The sequence below is a fragment of the Pomacea canaliculata genome, linkage group LG2 (genome assembly GCF_003073045.1).
Source record: "Pomacea canaliculata isolate SZHN2017 linkage group LG2, ASM307304v1, whole genome shotgun sequence".
Taxonomy (NCBI): domain Eukaryota; kingdom Metazoa; phylum Mollusca; class Gastropoda; order Architaenioglossa; family Ampullariidae; genus Pomacea; species Pomacea canaliculata.
Genome location: NC_037591.1, coordinates 7,940,640 through 7,957,686, shown reverse-complemented (window position 1 = coordinate 7,957,686; position 17,047 = coordinate 7,940,640). Strand labels below are relative to the sequence as shown.

The following is a 17,047-nucleotide window of genomic DNA, read 5'->3' as shown; positions in this document are numbered from 1 at the left end:
CTATGGACCCAGGAGTCAAAAGACGGTGTTGATGAAGTCTTAAATAAATAAACAACAACAACAACTGGCAAAAAATCAGAAACAAGCAAGCCAATACACCACAAACACGAACATCAAACAAAAAAAGGAAGATTATTAAGACCAAGGTAGAGATACACAATTGTTATCATACAACAGAGAAACAGTTTTATCACATCAGAATGTCACCTGTGTTTATCAACACAGTCACAAGTAGGTGACTCTACCATAGCAAACATATCACAACCCTGGAGTTACTACTCAGATTGGGAGACAACTAAATCGGGGTGTGTATAGGAACAATAAAATAAAGTTAGTAAAAAACAAAAACGTTGGTCTTGAAATTATCCGTCAGTGACGACCAAAACTCTCATGTCACCACATAACAATTACTAACTGAATATCAAAACCCCAACAATAAGAAGACACTAAGCATTTCTTAGCAAATTCATAACATGGCAAAACTGATTAAAGATTTATAATTAAAGAAAAAGCGACATCCAAGCAAATTGTTCATTTGCAAACTGTTCATTCCTCGCGCCTCACTCATGCTCATGCGTCCTCTTTATTAGTAATTAAATTGTGTCTTAAGGCAATGGCCACGATAGGCCGAGGCTTAACAAGATCGCTATCATCAGTTGTCTGCTGATGAGGGGCCACGTGACCTCCGACACAACCTCTTGAAGGGAGAGCACCGTCTGAAGGCGAAGGTGGGCATGAAGGGGACGTAACTGCAGCACGTAATACGACGTAGGCAGGCAGCCAGGCACGGAAAGCCGTAGAGGTTGGCCGTGATGTGGTCGTTGTCTGAAGACTGGCTGGAGTCTGCGAGGTCCGCAATCTGACGCCATTTTATGATGCCTCTCTCTTCTGGAGTGCCTGAGTGAGGCAGCAAGACAGCAGTAGCATCAGTCAAGGTTTGAGTTTATAAGAGACTACAATTAGTCTTCTATACACATATACAATAGATAGTCACGTGTTCTAGAGTCACCTGACCCCTATCCTATCACTCAGCATATGAGAAGCATAAACCACTGACTTTAGTCTTCTCACCTGGCACGGTAAGGTCGAGGAAGAAAGCCAGAGCACCGCCCACAAACATGGCTGTACCCATCAGAACCTTGAGCACCTGGTCCAGGTCGCTGTTACCTGGGTCAGAGGTGGGGTGAAGGACAAGAAAGAAGAAACGATGTTAACCCGATGAAAAGATTACTAGTTAGGTCACTAGAAAGTTTTAATATCTCCTGTCTATCCATCCTCATGTGTGTGTGTGTGTTCTTGCTTGCTTGCATGATTGTTATTATAAGATGTCGTTCGGTCATCATGGACTTAGTAGTAACTATAGTGAGCACTAATGGTGGTCATAATGGCGGTGGGGTAACTTGTACCACTTCATTTGACCCAAGTGTATTCCACTCAGCAGTTGACATGCGCAACATCTGTGTAGGGCAACAGTCAAACACTTTTACTTTTGAACCAACTATATTCCTGATGTCCCATCCCTGACTTGCTGAGCTTGTGGAAGGGTAGCACTGAACAACACACTCATCTCCACAGTCTGCTTTGTTTATTATATGAATGTCAACACGCACAGTGCTTCTATAAAATATACATCAATAAAAACACAGGTCATGTTTGCATCTTTTATTAGAGCTTAACTAACCTGTCTGAATGGCGTCCGGGTGGTCGGCCAGGTAGCGGGGTACCATGAGGCCCACCAGCAATGAGGAGCCGATGATGCAAAGGTTGCGACCCGAGGAAAGGTCGACGAAGGAGAGATTGGACAGCCCCACGGAGGTGACCATGCCGAAGCTGACCAGTACTATGCCCCCCAGCACTGGGTCTGGCAGCATGGTCAGGAAGGCGCCGAACTTGCCGCACAGCCCGCTGACCAGGAATATGATACCTGCGGCCACGAACGCCCAGCGACTCGCCACCTGCAACACACGTGCACCGGTGAAAAATTATGTGGAAAAAAATTGAAACCAATAACACTAAATCATTTCGTTGTACTGAAAATCGTATAATTTCCGGCGCTGAGTGTGGCGAGGTTTCTCACCTTCGTGAAGCCGATGGCGCCTACGTTCTGGCTGTACGAGGTCGTTGCACCCCCTGACCCCACTGCACCGGAAATCAGGCTGCCCAAGCCCTCGATGGCGATGCCGCGGTTGACAGCGTGCGCAGGCGGCGGCGGAACTCCCGAGATGCGCGCGCATGCGTAGTAGTCGGCCACGGACTCGATGATGGAGGTGATGGTGGCGGCAAACATGGCCATGAAGCTGGCGAGACTGACTGTCGGCATCCCCCACTGACCTGAGACATTGGGAGACAAACAGTCAAACATGGCGGCGTTTCAAGAATATTTGCACGAACATAAGACACATCTAAGCCATTTATAACTGATTGCGTTATGAAGTGAGTTCAAAACAAAGGTACCCGGATATGGGACGAAAAACCACTGAGCTATTTGGAGAACTTCGAATTTGGAATCAGTGCGCACACCCGGTTCCTTCAAAGTGTCAGTGGCCGTCAAGATGGCGCTAAATGCCCAGGCGATGACAACTGCCAGTATCACCTATGACACATCACATCTCATGTCAAACAAAGGAAGTTTGAGTGTAGTTCGAGAATGAATCAAAGAGACAGGTTTCTTTTTTATCACGAGCAACAAAATGACAGAAAAGACAGTTCCCGTTATCACATACAGACCGGAAATAACATGAAGATGGGGTACTTGACAAGTCGGCAGCCTTTTGTTCTGGTCCATGAAGGGAAGGGTACCCTGACTTTGCTGAGGTACAGCGAGAAGAGGAACACGAGACCAACAGTCCTGTTGACAATCGAAAGACCAACAAGTTAGGAAATGAAAACCAACTTTTGACAAATGTGAGATCAACGGAGGTGATGACAAACAGGGTACAGAGACGTTAGGACATTGTTGTTGACAGGAGTGCGACTCGTTAATACAATGAGACTAACACGTCTGTGACAAACGTGAGACTAGCAAAGCTGTTGGCAATACAAAGTCAGCATGGAAGTTGGCAAAAAAAAAAAAAAGAAGTATGTTGCCAAACATCCTGTTGACAAACAAGATCAGAACCGCTGTTGACAAACTAACTTACAGCGCCGTGATGCCCCAGTGTTTCTGGCAGAACTGGAGAGCCACGTCCACCAGCGACAACCCTACAAGAGAGATGGTGGGGACGACAGTGATGGGGCCCAGGTACTCCAGCAGCAGTCCCAGCATGCCCGTGCAGCCGATAATTACCTGGGCTAGAGACGCTGTCATGATGCCGCCTTGAACCTGGACAGGTACGAGGCAAAAGTCGCTAAGTTGATACACTTTTATTTTTACCTGGGCAAATCCTGATATATATATATAAGTAGTGCCCTATATATACACTTCACGTGATCATCATCATCATCATCATCAGTGTAATGTAAGACATTGTTCCTTAAATGACTGAGTACAAAAAAATCGTCTTTTTGCAACATGTGTGGAAGGCTAACCTCTCGCATTCGGCTCTGCCACGCTTCAGTGATTTCCTCAGTTGCATTGGCACTTGTCAAAGCCTCTGAATGATGATACATAATTACAATAATTAAGTGACATCATTCATGTAAACAAAGAAGAGGACAGCAAAGTCAGTAAATGTGAAAAATCGTGTCCACTTTGTCTAGTCATTACAGGGAAAAGAAACACCCAAAGGCCAAACAAAAGAGTGATTGATTGATTGATTGATGGATTGATGGATTGATGGATTGATTGATGGATTGATTGATTGATTGAGTCACTCGGCCACTAGGCATGCACATCATCAGTACCCATATCAGGACATTTCCACATCTGCAGCGACAGCAGAGCAGCGATGGCGGGAATGAACGTGTGGCAGCCGCCTTGGATGATGGGAAGTCTAAACAAAAATATCAATGTTTATCATTGCATAATGACAACATATCAATGATCATCATTTCATAATAATTTACAGTACTTCTGACTTAACATTAGAATTTTCCAGTTTCTCAAAAACTAGAATTATTGATGAGATAATTGTCTCACGCGGATGTCTTGTACCCTAGTCAGTGCACTGCTATTTATTTTCAAGAGCCAAATGTTTGTTTCTGTCGTGATTTGCCGAGCGACAGGCTACTGATGCTTACAGTAACCAAGGGCAACAAGGTTCACGCACCTGACGCCGAGAGTGCTTTGGAGAATGGTGCACACCCCGCACATGAAGAGGAAGGTGGACATGATCTCTGACTTGACCAAAGTCAGGTCGTCGGCACAGATGAGACGACTGACGATGAGTGGGATAGAAATGGTGGCGCTGATGCTCAGCAGAACATGCTGGAAATAAACAAGCAGGTGGTCTCAACGACAACAGCTCTATACGACTGCTTGCACTATGTGTGTGTGTGTGGTTTTTTTTTTTTGTTTTGTTTTTTTTTGAGGGGAAATAAGCGCGGATGAATTTATGAAAAAAAAAGTTCTCTGTCCACATAGTAGCTGGGGTTCAGACTTGTCCAGGGAAGTAAAGAAATTCGAAATAAGAGGATTGGGCTTTGAATTTCCCACGCCATTCCCTTGACACAGTGTGTCACTCAAGGCTGTAAACTTTAGCCTTTCTGTATATATATACTTTAAAAAACGGTTATGATGATAGCAATACGAAATTAATGCAAACCAACAATGCCATGAATGTGTTGCTGATTTGTGAAGAGCTTTGTGAGTGAAAATCCCACTCACCTGAAGCCCAAACAAGAAGCACAGGCGAACCGGCGGCACGTCCGTCACAGAGTACAGTATCCCTAGTTGCCTCTCCTGCTCAGTGTGGTGTTGCCTCCCTTCCTCTTCCCCCTCCTCCTCACACGACACGTGCGTATCTTCTGTGGGTGATTCCTGACACGAAGAGAAGCAACAAAAATCGGATGCTCGCGAGTTCCTGCCTCCCTTGACCTCTGCCCTGACCACAGGAGACGGTGACGGCTGCTTGCTGTCGCTGACCTCACTTTGCACGGTGACCTCAGCTGACGTCCGCCTGGGGTCGGAGTCCACCCTCGTCATGACCTGCAGCGGCAGGTCGTCCACACTGTGGGAGTGAGTCAGGTTGACCACACCGTTCTCACGGCGCATGTCTGGGCTGTGCGGAAGCAGATTCTTCTTACCTGCAAAAACTTACAAAGTCTTAACAATACAAACACACCGACCTAAAACCAAGTTGTATCCTTGACCTCCTCCGGCCATTGGCACGCCAAGAATTTAATGACCATAAAAAAGAAAGAAAACCACGCACACACATGAATGAAAACGGGTATATAGAAACAAACTATGCTGAAGATTATCTTTTGATGTTTATTTAATACAATAAAGACTTAAACAGAAATAATAAAAGCAGATACTTTGTTTGTCTAAGCATGTGACAAAGCCTGATACCCACCAAACATCTTTTGACTCTTCTTACTGGAACATACAAACCAACACGTTGCGTACAACTGAAGAACACTCCAACAGGCGAAGAAAGAAACACAATGCTGGGACTATATTAACATGAAAGATAAACAAGTTGTTGCTCCTGTTTACTGGGCCCCCATGACTGCCTCAGTGATTGCGCAATGAGAGAAATAATGACAGCGAAGGCGAGACGAAGAGGAACAACTCTCTAGCGATGGCTGGCTGCTTATGAATTCATGAACTTGTGTTAATGGACTGCTTACACACGATTTGTTTCGGTTAACTACTAGAACGAGGCTGGTGGGCATACAGCTTCCGGTTTAGTCATTGTTTATGCTCGCCGAGACCAACAGAGGAGAACTTCGCAAGAGGCTATAAGCCTTGGTCGCGGCAGACACTCATCAGTCCACCGATACACATCCGTGAGGCCTGTCACCGAGCCCAGCGAGCCGCACCGAGATGTCAGACTTTTACATGAAAAAAATATTTGAAAGAGAATTTTTAAAGTGAAAAATGTTTACCGCCCTAGAAAGATAATCACATGCTGTATAGTTTCCGGAAACGCAGTAACATCTGCTGCATCTTCGTCGTTCTCACTGTTGACATTCGCTGGCGACACCTTTGTAGCACATGGCAGAAAAATAAATACTCTTATCATCACCAGACATATATGCGCTGAATTCAAGAGTACATGGACGGGAGTGAGATAACAAGCAAATAGACATTAACAGACTTCTCACATTGACAGCAAATGTTACTTATTAATTGAAGTCAATGATTTCAAATTGAAAAAAGAGAGAAACAGTCCAGTCTTCTTCAGAACAATGTTAGGCGCTTCGTATTTTTACAGATTAAGCGAATTAAGATTGGGCAAATGATTTGCACTTGGGAAAGAAAGAAGGACTGACTAGATGCGAGGCATGCCCACTGACCAAAGGCTCATGGTTTCCCATCCTGCCTAAGCGCAGGTTCCATGAACAAAAGAATACAGAGAGGATAACCGTGTCCATACTACAAGAGTTGCAGCAGAATGTTTTTCTTCTTCGGCCTCTTGGTTTAGTTAGTACAGTAGACTTTGGAGTCTTCCGCTGTTGTCTTGCCCTGGCCATGACTAGAAACAACTGCTGACTCGTTATCAGTTGGCAAGAAAGGTCGACAACCGGGGGAAAAGAGGACAAAAGCCGCCATCATGCGAGGTCCTTGACAGAATGAACCACGGGCAACCACCGTTCTCTTATCTCTTGTGTCGGTTAATGCCTCCTTCTTTCACTTGACTCAGCTTTGATTTTTATTTCGGATTATGCAATAGCCTGTACCTTTTGATGCAAAACGTACCAACTCTAATTTAATTTACTCTAATTAAGTCGTATTAAAGTAGTAAAACAATATTCCTTCCACGAGACCATTTTTGTCCTCTTGGAAAAGCCAATGCGTTGCCAGATATTTCTTTGCATGCTTAGAAACATTATTAACATTATGTGCACGTATGCAGGATCTGATTATTACTGAACGTGTCTCTCACATATCATGTGGATTAAAAGGCCCAGAGTCAGTAATACAATGATCCAGTAACGGACTGATAAAGAGATGGTGGAGGGCTGTTGGGGCAACGGTCAACAATGAGGATTCAGAAGCTGTGGTAAGGACGATGTTCTCGCCGGGAAAGGTTTTTTTATGAATTTTTAAAAAATTTTGTTTTGAAGTGGTTGGGCCTTTTGCCGACATTTGTAACAGATGAATTTCAGCACAACTACTTTTATTGTTGGGTTTAATGAATCTCTTGAGACAAAAGCTTTCGTTTACCATCAATTAAAAACAAACCCAGGACACTGCAATGACTTGTCAACTAAAGACACCGTGAGGTGAACAGATGTGGAATGGTGTTTGCTGCAGACTGTTATATTTACAGTACACAAAACCACTTTACATACAGGGCAAGAAACTTTAATTCAGAGCAGAGAGAGAACTTGACCGTCCCTCAACATTTGTATGAGAACTGAGTAAATCCGTGTCTCTAATTCATTGGTTCTACTCTGCAGGAGAGATAAATATGTCATGTCTATATTCTACTTAGAATATTTTTTCTATATTAGTGTGTGTGTGTGTGTCTGATTGGATGTGCGGTTGAGTCGGTGTGTATGGGTGGTTACGTGTGAGATCACGTGTCCGTGTAGTTGATACAGGTTCGTGTGTGGGAAGCAAAGGAGTTTGCAGGTAAAGGTACCGGATTCTCGGTTTTTGAAAAAAAAACAAAAAACAAGATGAGGTTAAAGACTGAACAAAACGTCAACAAACTTTTCAGCACAAAAGACTAATTCTTTGAAAATAAACCATTTTCATAGACAGACACCATCTTATGATCGTCATTTATTCTTGCTGGTCAAAAACTCTGTGGGCCAATGTGCAGCTTTATTTTCTCTCGTTAAATCATAATCAGCTTATCTTTACGGTAACTGATCTGTTGAATGGAGGAGGTAAGAGGAGCATGTTATATGTACTTTGGTCGGTGGAAGAATTACAGCCCACTAGTGTCATCGCACGTCACGTGACCGGCTCCTTCTCGTCTTCCTTCTTAATCTCTCTCTCTGCCCCCTTTGGATGTGTTTTCTGTCCTCCCTTGTTTATTGTGACAGGAAATTGTGTATAACGTATAATGATTTTTCGTCTATGAATATATTGAAATGGGAGACGCTGAAAGGGAGGCAAGCAAACGACAAACAATTAAAACACTAAAGTACTTTTTCTTCTCTGTGTTGAATAGTCTATTATGCATTTTTTATATAAATTTGGGTAGCAACACTTTTTCCAAGCCAATGATAGGCGACTCCACAAGCAGTGTGAAGACGAAGGAGGCCAGGAAGGACAGTGTAGTCACATAGACTGTCGTCTCCATCTGAAAACAATAAAGGACCATCATTGACTGGGGACCAAAAACAATAAATAAGAAATAAAATAATGGAAGTTATGTTATCTTGGTTAACTTTTGAAAGTCCTTTTATTCTTGGCGCTAGTTTTGATTGTTTTTCATGGCAGCAGCTTGATGTGTCAAGCAAAACTGATGATATTAAAACATTAACCATAGTGTGTAAGTACTAAATTTTTAATTTTCGAGCCGTGTCTGGAATATAATCACTACTTACTAGGCTCCATTGTGTCAATATAAAAGGCGTGGTCCTGTTCCCAAACGTGATGTAAATAATAATCATGTGACACAGGTACACGCCGTATGACAGTCGCGACAACGGCCTCCACGCGCTCCACGACAAGAAGGTGTTGACAATGCCTATAGGACATGTCATATAAAACACTGGGAAGGTAAACAGTTGTTTGCGATGTCACCAACAATGCGAACAGCATCATACATAAATATAAGTTAAAGAACTGCTCATCTTACTCACAAGTGTAAGTTATAGTAGATGTGCGTTGTTGAATTATTTTGCTTTTTCTATTTGAAGACAGTTTATTTATCTCATTTAACAGTTTTATTAAACAGAACTTTGAACATCGCCGATGAGTTCACCTCCTGAGCCTGAGAAGCAGGCGAAGATGACCCAGGAGACTGCGCATGCCCAGACGGGTCGACTGAGTGTGTCGTAGGCACCGAACTGGTTATTGTTCCAGGCCAGGTGATACTCCTTGTAAGCATTTTTGGTGGTGTCGAACATGACATAAACACATGTTAAGCCTGCACCCGTTGCAACCAGCCAGCCGAGAGCTGTTGTCATCTGTCACGAGAAAGAAACTTGTAGGTGGCAGGTATCAACAACAATAAACAACAGAGTAATTGCCGGTAGGTGGCACGACGTGCCCAGTATACATGAAAAGCAATATTGGAGACTAAAAGCTTTCGAATAAACCACAGAGGAATATCTCTGGACTGATGACCGTCTGCCTAGACCAAAATGAAGAACAAAAATATGCCAGACCACTTATATCCCGCAACTTCAAAAATATTTTCTTTACATAAAACAACTTTCTGAACAGGAAAACAATATAATTTCTGTATTTTAACAAAGAAAATTTAGGTTCATAATCTTAGTGCTACCGTGTTAACTAGCTTTCCTTTTTTAATCAGTCATCCTTGTCTCCTGTGTTAAGCTGAGTTTTACAAGATACCAGGTTTTATAAACCTTTGACAAGAGGTAAACCGATTTCCAGATAATGTTAGTAAACGAAAAAAGTTGTTTTCGATCAGCTGCAACAATGTTCCAAGCATTTTTTTTCGTTTACAGACTTGTTCCTCTTTGTGAATCAGAGGTGATTATTGTTCCCAACTGTCTTGCTTAAAACAATGTAGACTAGTCATGTAAAACACAAAGATCTGGTTAAAGATTTATGAAATTCATGTTATTTCACACAGGTGAGTCTAAACTTTTATTTCTTGGTAACTTACCTTCTTCATCTTGTAGTTGCCTCCGGTTAAGTGTAACTCGTATCCCAACAGCAAACCGATGGCAAAAGTCCCAACACGGGACCAAGGAGTATAATAAATGGTCCTCTTATATTTTTGTAATTCCCTGCACACACACACACATACTTAATAACTATATGTATAACTAAAATAAGAGACGTATTAAGAAGATGCACGCAAAAAATAATGTATCCACAAACTGATTAACAATTTACGGCCACATTGATAGGCATCAGGGGCATTACATCTACGACCATACTTGTGAAAAGAATTCATTTTATTAGCTAAGAAAATTAGAGATTGAAAACGAGAAGGCAAACACAGCCGCATGTGTACAAGCAAGCGGCCCACTGGCAGCGACCTGTGAAGATGTTGAGGACATGATAGACGGAAACTAAACTACAGGCACTACCACACAACCACCTTTACCAGCACAACGATCTCCACCACGACCACCGTGTGCACCATTCCATGATCAGAAGACATCTTACTCTTTGCTCGGACTGGTTGCATCAAAGTTCGGATCATGGAAGAGGATGATGTTACTGACGAAGTGTATGGTCACGAGGCACAGGCAGACAAGAATGCCGATATTTTTTTTTCTGAAATAGAGATTATATCATCATCCATCGTCCATCGTCCATGGTCCATGGTCCATCATCCATCATCCATCATCCATCACACACACACACACACACGCACCCACATAGACACGTGATTTTACCCATAAGCCCAAGGTAGAAGAGCCAGCGGTGCGATGATGTAAAACTGCATGTCGTTGGCCAGGTACCAGCTCCACTCGAAACACTGAATACACAGAAAGAAACAGCGCAAACTTTACTGAGACCTTGGATTTCAATACATAACACTAAACTTTTATAAACACTTCTCCTTGTTAAAAGCTCAAGACAATTTCCTGTCAGGTAGAGACGAGCATTTAAAACTGAATTACTTTTAGACATTCAGACATGAACAGGACCATCATGGAAACGGTTACTCAATATTTTTTCTTTTTTACGACCTATTTTTCTACTCTTCCCTAAACATCAGTTTGCTTAGTTGTGGGATGGAGGTGGAACATAGAATGATTGTAGCCTTGCTTCATCACCTTAACATCTCCGAGGATGTTGTTGAGAAAAAGAACGTTGTGCCACCAGTTGGATTTGCAGCTTTGAATGTCCTGTGTCTCCGAGTTGTCGTAAGGACCAACCATAAGGTAGGGAGAAATTCCAATGTAAAACACGAAGAAGATCATATACAGTGGGATCAGCCTGGAAAAAAGCGAACAGAAAGAAAAACGACAATTTACAGATCAGGATGCGCGATGTTGTCCATCCTACCTCCCCTTACCCCAAAATATAAAAACCAGTATTGCTAACATTAGTTCTAAGTCGTTATAAGCAGAAAAATAGATATAATTTATTAGTTTTATCGCAAATTCTTTCTCTCCCCTCCTCTCTCTCATTGGAGACAAATTCGTGAACTGCTTGAATTTCTCAAATATTTTTTTTTAATTGGAAGCACCAGGGCGGGCGATGAGAGAAGAACTTACATGTCATCTTGTTTCCCCTTATCTTAGTGAGTCTTTTGACAGGTAGGGTAAGACTCGCGTGAATATTTGTTTGCATTTCACCTGAGTGTTTGTGCCACGCTATCTGACTTCCAACACATCGTACACAAAAGTACAAATTAACACATGAATACCGCAGAAAATTCGAACCTGACACTCTCGCATTCCAAGCCGTTTGCCCACTATACCACTCACCTCCATAATCTGTGCAGATAATATAGAACCATGCCTCTGCGGGTGATGCCTCCATTAGTCTGAGCGTGTTTCAGAAAGATGTAGGAGACAAGCGACCCGCTGTTAACACACAACAAATGTTTGCAACATTAGAAAAGGAAAACAAGTTTTAGCTGCCATCAGTCTTGAACAGTTCTATCCTGGAGCATAACTGTTAGTTTCTGAAAGAGAAAAAACTTTTTTCGGAAAAGAAATTTTAAATAGAAGAATAATTTAATTTTTTTACAAATATGGACTGATTTTACTATATTGTTAATATTTCTTCTACCTCTTATACAGAACGGAGTTCAAATTCAAAACCATCGGTAAATTTTCCTATCCTAGCACGTCAGCACAATATGAGCCGATGAGAAGGGTGAAGATATAAAGGACAAGGCAACCCTCCCAAAAAACAAGTGACTAATCTGAGATGACAGGAAATAATTCGGAACATATGTATCCCCCATGGACGGGTTTTCTTTCAGGAACAAAATGACAAAATGAAACAAAAAGAAAACATTTATCATTCACCGGAATAAATTATAGACAGCAGCCTCCCCCGATAATTTATATGCTTCAGGAAAACAAAGTTTGTGTATGCTACGACTGCAATATTGTACCCCGGGTAAGTAAGCCAATGGTCAGTGGGATAACCTAAACCTAACCCAAGACTTGAAGCCCATTGTAACGGAAAGCAGGGGAGGGAAGTACATTTTGTGTCCAGCCTCACCTCATCACGAAAAAGCTGTCGACAGAAAGCGATCCGCTGACCATAACCATGGCGGTCCACTTCTTTGTTATGTAGGCCATGTCCGCGATGTTTCCTGAAGCAAGTGTAATCAAATACAAGTTTGATGGCCTTTGATGTAGTGATGCCAACGTTTTGCCTAGCAGTTTCCATTTAAAAAAGTCCCTAATGTTATTTGTTAATACAATCCTACTTGACGGTTATTTTTAAGTCAGAAAAGCATCAGGAAATTTATCAGCAAAATACAATTTGAGAAGAATCAAATTGAATAGTTTGCAAAATGAGCAAAAGATTTCGACTGGACACCAGTGGCCGTATTCATGAAGCGAAGGTAAGTCATCCTTCTGGATAAATAAAGGGCAAGAGTCTTGTTTCAGTATTTATAAAGTGACTTCGGGTCTCCATGGATACTGTTTGACCTCTCGGACTGTACTTATAAGTCAGTGGCACAGATGCCCTGGGGGCAGACTGACATAAAGCAACATGGACTGAGTCGTAACTACAGAGAACCTTTTCCTTCATTTCTCCATTTTGCTCGCAGGTAACGATATGCAATCGCTTCGTGAATACAGCCCCAGACCTTGAGTACCCACCTAGTGAGTTCTCTTTGAGGGTCGTCGGAATGATGAAGCAGTGGCCGAGGATGACCCACGTGATGCTAATGACACGCAGGCCGTTAAGAAAAGACAGTTCAGCCCCACCTTTGGTGCAGTCCAGCAACTTTCTTCCATTGTCCAGCACGGAGAAACACAGCAGCAGCCGACTGCCCAGTCCTACCAACAACAGGATGTGAGAAGTGAGAAGGTTGTGGGTTCGATTCCTGTCTGTCTTTTACATGTTTTGCTTATGTATCCATGTTTTACATTTATTTTTATTTTTTTTTCTTTGTTTTTGAGATTGTATGTGTGTGTGCGTGCACGATGATGTTCCATTTTATCTGTACCCCATTCTTGCTTACAGTTTTTTTTTTATCTCCGGGATACCATTAAGCATGTTTACTCCCTCACCTCTAACTTTGGTGGAGTTAGATTCTTCACAGACAAGTTCGACATCAGCCGCCAGAGGGTCATTTCCGGGTTGGTCGGGTTTGCCCTCGAAGGCTCGGTTGACGTACGTACCCAGCAGGGCTGTCTTTTCTGTCACGTGGTGTCTTTCTTTCCCTTCCTCCGTTGGCGGTCTCTTGTCATCCGTTGGATCAATCTCTTCTTTCTTGTCATTCTTTTCCAGCAGGATGTTGTAGGCTGTTCCTAGTACGGCGAGTATCACGACAACTACCAAAGGCAGACTGCAACGACAACAGCACTGGATTATTCGTGACTTTGGTTGATTTCCTCGATTAACAGGTAATAATAATAATAATAATAATAATAATTTCATTTATATATATACAGATACAGTTTGACGATACATACACTGCGATCCAAAATCGTGCGTCACCCGACGGATCCTTGTCTCGAATGCATGAAGCTGCCGTTAGGTTAACTCCAAGGGAGGCTGAAATGTTATGTCACCTACACTTCTGAAGTGTAACATCACACAGGTGCCTCAAAACAAGTTTTAAACTTCTAAAGGTCAACATTAAATACATGCTGCTGCACGGGTACGTCACATTTACGTTTAGAAGTTCTCAAGTGTGACATCACTTCTGTGAAGAGGAAATGTTACATATTATGTAAACTTTGTTCTTCTGAAGTATAACATCACTTATATGCTGCTAAAATGTAACATCACATATCTGCTAAGGATCTTTCAAGAGCAGCAGCACAAAAATGTAAATACAAGAGGCTATGAAAGGTCTGAAAATGATGAAGCAGTCTTTCCTTCTTTCTCCTCTTCGTCATTTGAACTTTGAACTGGGTAAGCGCTTACTATACTACTGTTACGTTTACTAACCTCCAGCAGCTGTACGTCACCTGTCAACATCATCATTAATGTGTCCAAGAAAGCCTAGTAACCTAGTAACAGTCTATGTTGTATCGAGCATTCAGTCGCAACTCACCTGCCGGGCCCTGAAAAAGCATGAAGACATCTTCATCGGAGCAAGAATCCGGAAGACAAACGTCGATGTACAGGTGCTCCAACAACAGTTTGAGTAGTTCCTGCAGCATGCCAGTAAAATGTCTTTTCCTTGAGGATCTTCTTAACCAGCCAAATATTTTTCAGCATATGACTATAGTAAATTTACAGGACGGATGGATAGCTGCCAGATACTACAGATACTTTGAAACATGTATTCTGAAAACTGATACATAATACAATCTACGATGACAAAAATAATAAAAATAATGATTGAATAGCTTTGTCGTTGTTTGAAAACAAAATAATTACTTTATGTCATTCTTATCAATAAATTTCATCTTCCATTTCTTCTGATTATTTAGCACTGCAAGAACAATGACATTAACAAAATTATTGAATCTCTTAACACTATATCTCACCCCTTTCTCGCCAAAGCTAGAAAAATTCATCTGCACTTGCGGCGTGCACAGCTGGCCCTGGATCACGTGACCATTTTGTGTCTCATGCGAAATCTCGCGGCATTCATCGTACTGACCCACAAATGTTTTCTGACCTTTCAGAACTCCGGACTGTGGCTTTCCCATGGCGTCTAGCACTGAGGAAGAAAGTAGTCTTCAGCATCATTACATTGTTATTTGGGTTGAAACTTTATGACACTTTTATCTCTCTACCTAAAACAAATACTTTGTCTCTTAATTTAAAATTTTTAAAAATTATTTTTAGCATGTCATTTTAAACATCAAAGATTTTGAGGTTTTAAAGACCCCACTAGATCTTCAAAGTTTACTTGCAGGTAGTTTAAAGTTGAAACATTTACAAGAAGGTAGCCACGGTCGGTGACAGCTTGGCTGAGCTGTACTCACTTTGTATAGCCCAGAGTTCAGAACTGTTTACTCCTCTCTTAAACTCCACCAAATCCAGACGACACTGAGAGGACAACCCTTCAGGCAACGGGAATGATTGTATCATGTTGTTGATGAATTCAATGATGGGGGTCAGAGCAGAAGGCGATGGGTCAGCACTTCCAAGCCGACCCAGCATGCCCGCTGTGTTGAAGACTTTGTGGTCCGAAGTGTTCAGAAGATCAGGAACAGAAATATTGTTTGTACCCACAGGACTGACCAGAGTAGTCATCAGGAGTGAGAGAACCAGCACACATGGCCACATCGTCTTGGACCTTAACGATACATGAAACAACAAATAGGATAGTATGGCAGCCTAATGACATCTGAAACAAAATAATATAGTATTCTAATGATACCGGAAACAGAAAGTTAAACAATATGGTAGGTTACTGATATCACAAGAAACAAATAAAATAATAAAATAGGCTAATGATACAGAAAACAATAAATAATATGGTAATTTTATCTTTAGATGTTTATGATATTTGTGCGTCTTAATAGAGGAACTGAAGAGAAAATAAAGGAAGCAAAGTTAAAGAAAGAAGAAATGAGACAGGCAAGTGAGAGAAAAGTAAGAAAAATCCAGTACTCACACAGAAAATGACAAGAAGAAGTCAGAAACACTGAGCTTCGACGGCTGGTGTGGTTGTGAGAAGGGTGGTAGGGACCGAGCATAAGTATGGGTACCCCAGGCCATGGAAGTTCCACTGCCATACCTTAAACCTGAATCCGGCCTGTGTGAACACTGCCCAGTGGGGTGTGTACTTTACCCCGAACAAAGTTCACATCATTTGCTATTGACAAGAAAACTTAAACAAATTTTTTTATGGTCTGCATAGGGAACCTTTGATCTCTAAAAACCTGCAGCATCACCTAGTGAGCCTTAGGCTAGAGTTTGGCAGATTTATGATAAAATATTTAAAATAAGTTTCATATAAATTATAAATTCTCATTGTTGGACTAGACCGGCCCAGCTTTCTTATTACTTTAGACAATTGTCTGAATGGAGGAGCATAGAGGATGCCTGACCGCCGGCACAACGCATCTGTCATCATTGTAACGGTCTGTGGAAGAATGTTGTGAAATGTTAACATTTTTTGTTGTAAGAACGAGTAGACATGCGTTTGAATTGTGTATTCATTGAGTCGTAAGGATTCCAGGAATCACTTGGGGGCAAAGAAAGAGAGTTCTTAGAGTAACTGTATGAGTGCATATGTATATAACTTACATGTAATTGTAGGTGTGTATATGTATTGTACATAACTGTGTGTTTATACTCGTTACTTAACCACATAAATATATATGTTTATGTACCTTAGCTAACCGTATTAATGGATGTGCATATTATATAATTGTTAAAGTATATTTGTCTATGTTTTTGTAGCTTACTGTGTAAGTGTATATGCAAATGGAAGTTACCAACGAGAAATAATTCGAGTCTTGAATCGGTAGGTAGGTGGAGAGAGAGAGCCGAAAGAGGGAAAAGTAGAAGAAATAAATGAAGATAGGAAGGAGTTAATCGGGTGTTTAAGACTATTTTTAACCTCCCTCTATCATTTTCTCGGAAATCCACACACGCCGTGAACGTGAAATCGTGACACGGATTTGGATGATTCATCGCTCGCCTCGTTCAACGTGTGCTCGTGTACGTGTGTGTGTGTGAGAGAGAGAGAGGGAGAAGTCTTAGACTTTAGTTACTGTAGGCCGTGGT

At 41.8% G+C, this 17,047-nt stretch overlaps 2 protein-coding genes across 2 annotated transcripts; both read right to left on the bottom strand.

Annotated features, from left to right (window-relative positions):
* Positions 1-113: 113 nt before the first annotated feature.
* LOC112558310 (solute carrier family 23 member 1-like) lies at positions 114-5,767 on the bottom strand. Its single transcript, XM_025228712.1, has 12 exons — positions 5,457-5,767; positions 4,766-5,184; positions 4,209-4,366; positions 3,844-3,932; positions 3,529-3,593; positions 3,141-3,322; positions 2,728-2,848; positions 2,455-2,593; positions 2,078-2,331; positions 1,682-1,955; positions 1,072-1,167; positions 114-897 (listed from the first exon to the last, which is right to left on the bottom strand). The coding sequence occupies exons 1-12, from the start codon at positions 5,461-5,463 to the stop codon at positions 653-655; spliced, it is 2,049 nt and encodes a 682-aa protein (XP_025084497.1). The 5' UTR covers positions 5,464-5,767; the 3' UTR covers positions 114-652.
* A 2,061-nt stretch (positions 5,768-7,828) lies between these two features.
* On the bottom strand, positions 7,829-16,036 carry LOC112558307 (O-acyltransferase like protein-like). The gene is made up of 16 exons (XM_025228702.1): positions 15,930-16,036; positions 15,295-15,608; positions 14,851-15,026; positions 14,412-14,511; positions 13,825-13,906; positions 13,420-13,697; positions 13,006-13,185; positions 12,395-12,488; positions 11,647-11,745; positions 10,990-11,152; positions 10,606-10,688; positions 10,373-10,483; positions 9,864-9,987; positions 8,991-9,195; positions 8,611-8,753; positions 7,829-8,363 (listed from the first exon to the last, which is right to left on the bottom strand). Exons 1-16 carry the CDS (start codon positions 16,031-16,033, stop codon positions 8,247-8,249), a joined length of 2,373 nt encoding a protein of 790 aa, XP_025084487.1. The 5' UTR covers positions 16,034-16,036; the 3' UTR covers positions 7,829-8,246.
* Positions 16,037-17,047: the final 1,011 nt, after the last annotated feature.

What these genes read in the sequence shown, in the direction of transcription:
- LOC112558310 (XM_025228712.1), bottom strand. An exon ending in GGCAGAGCCGAATGCGAGAG is followed by an intron (nt 3,323 to 3,528) that starts GTTAGCCTTCCA and finishes GTACCTGTCCAG; the next exon opens with GTTCAAGGCGGCATCATGAC. An exon ending in GTTTTTCGTCCCATATCCGG is followed by an intron (nt 2,332 to 2,454) that starts GTACCTTTGTTT and finishes CCAATGTCTCAG; the next exon opens with GTCAGTGGGGGATGCCGACA.
- LOC112558307 (XM_025228702.1), bottom strand. Translation starts at nt 16,033, where the DNA reads ATGGCCTGGGGTACCCATACTTATGCTCGGTCCCTACCACCCTTCTCA. An exon ending in CTAGCTTTGGCGAGAAAGGG is followed by an intron (nt 14,512 to 14,850) that starts GTGAGATATAGT and finishes GGCATGCTGCAG; the next exon opens with GAACTACTCAAACTGTTGTT. An exon ending in CTTCTACCTTGGGCTTATGG is followed by an intron (nt 10,484 to 10,605) that starts GTAAAATCACGT and finishes TCTCTATTTCAG; the next exon opens with AAAAAAAAATATCGGCATTC.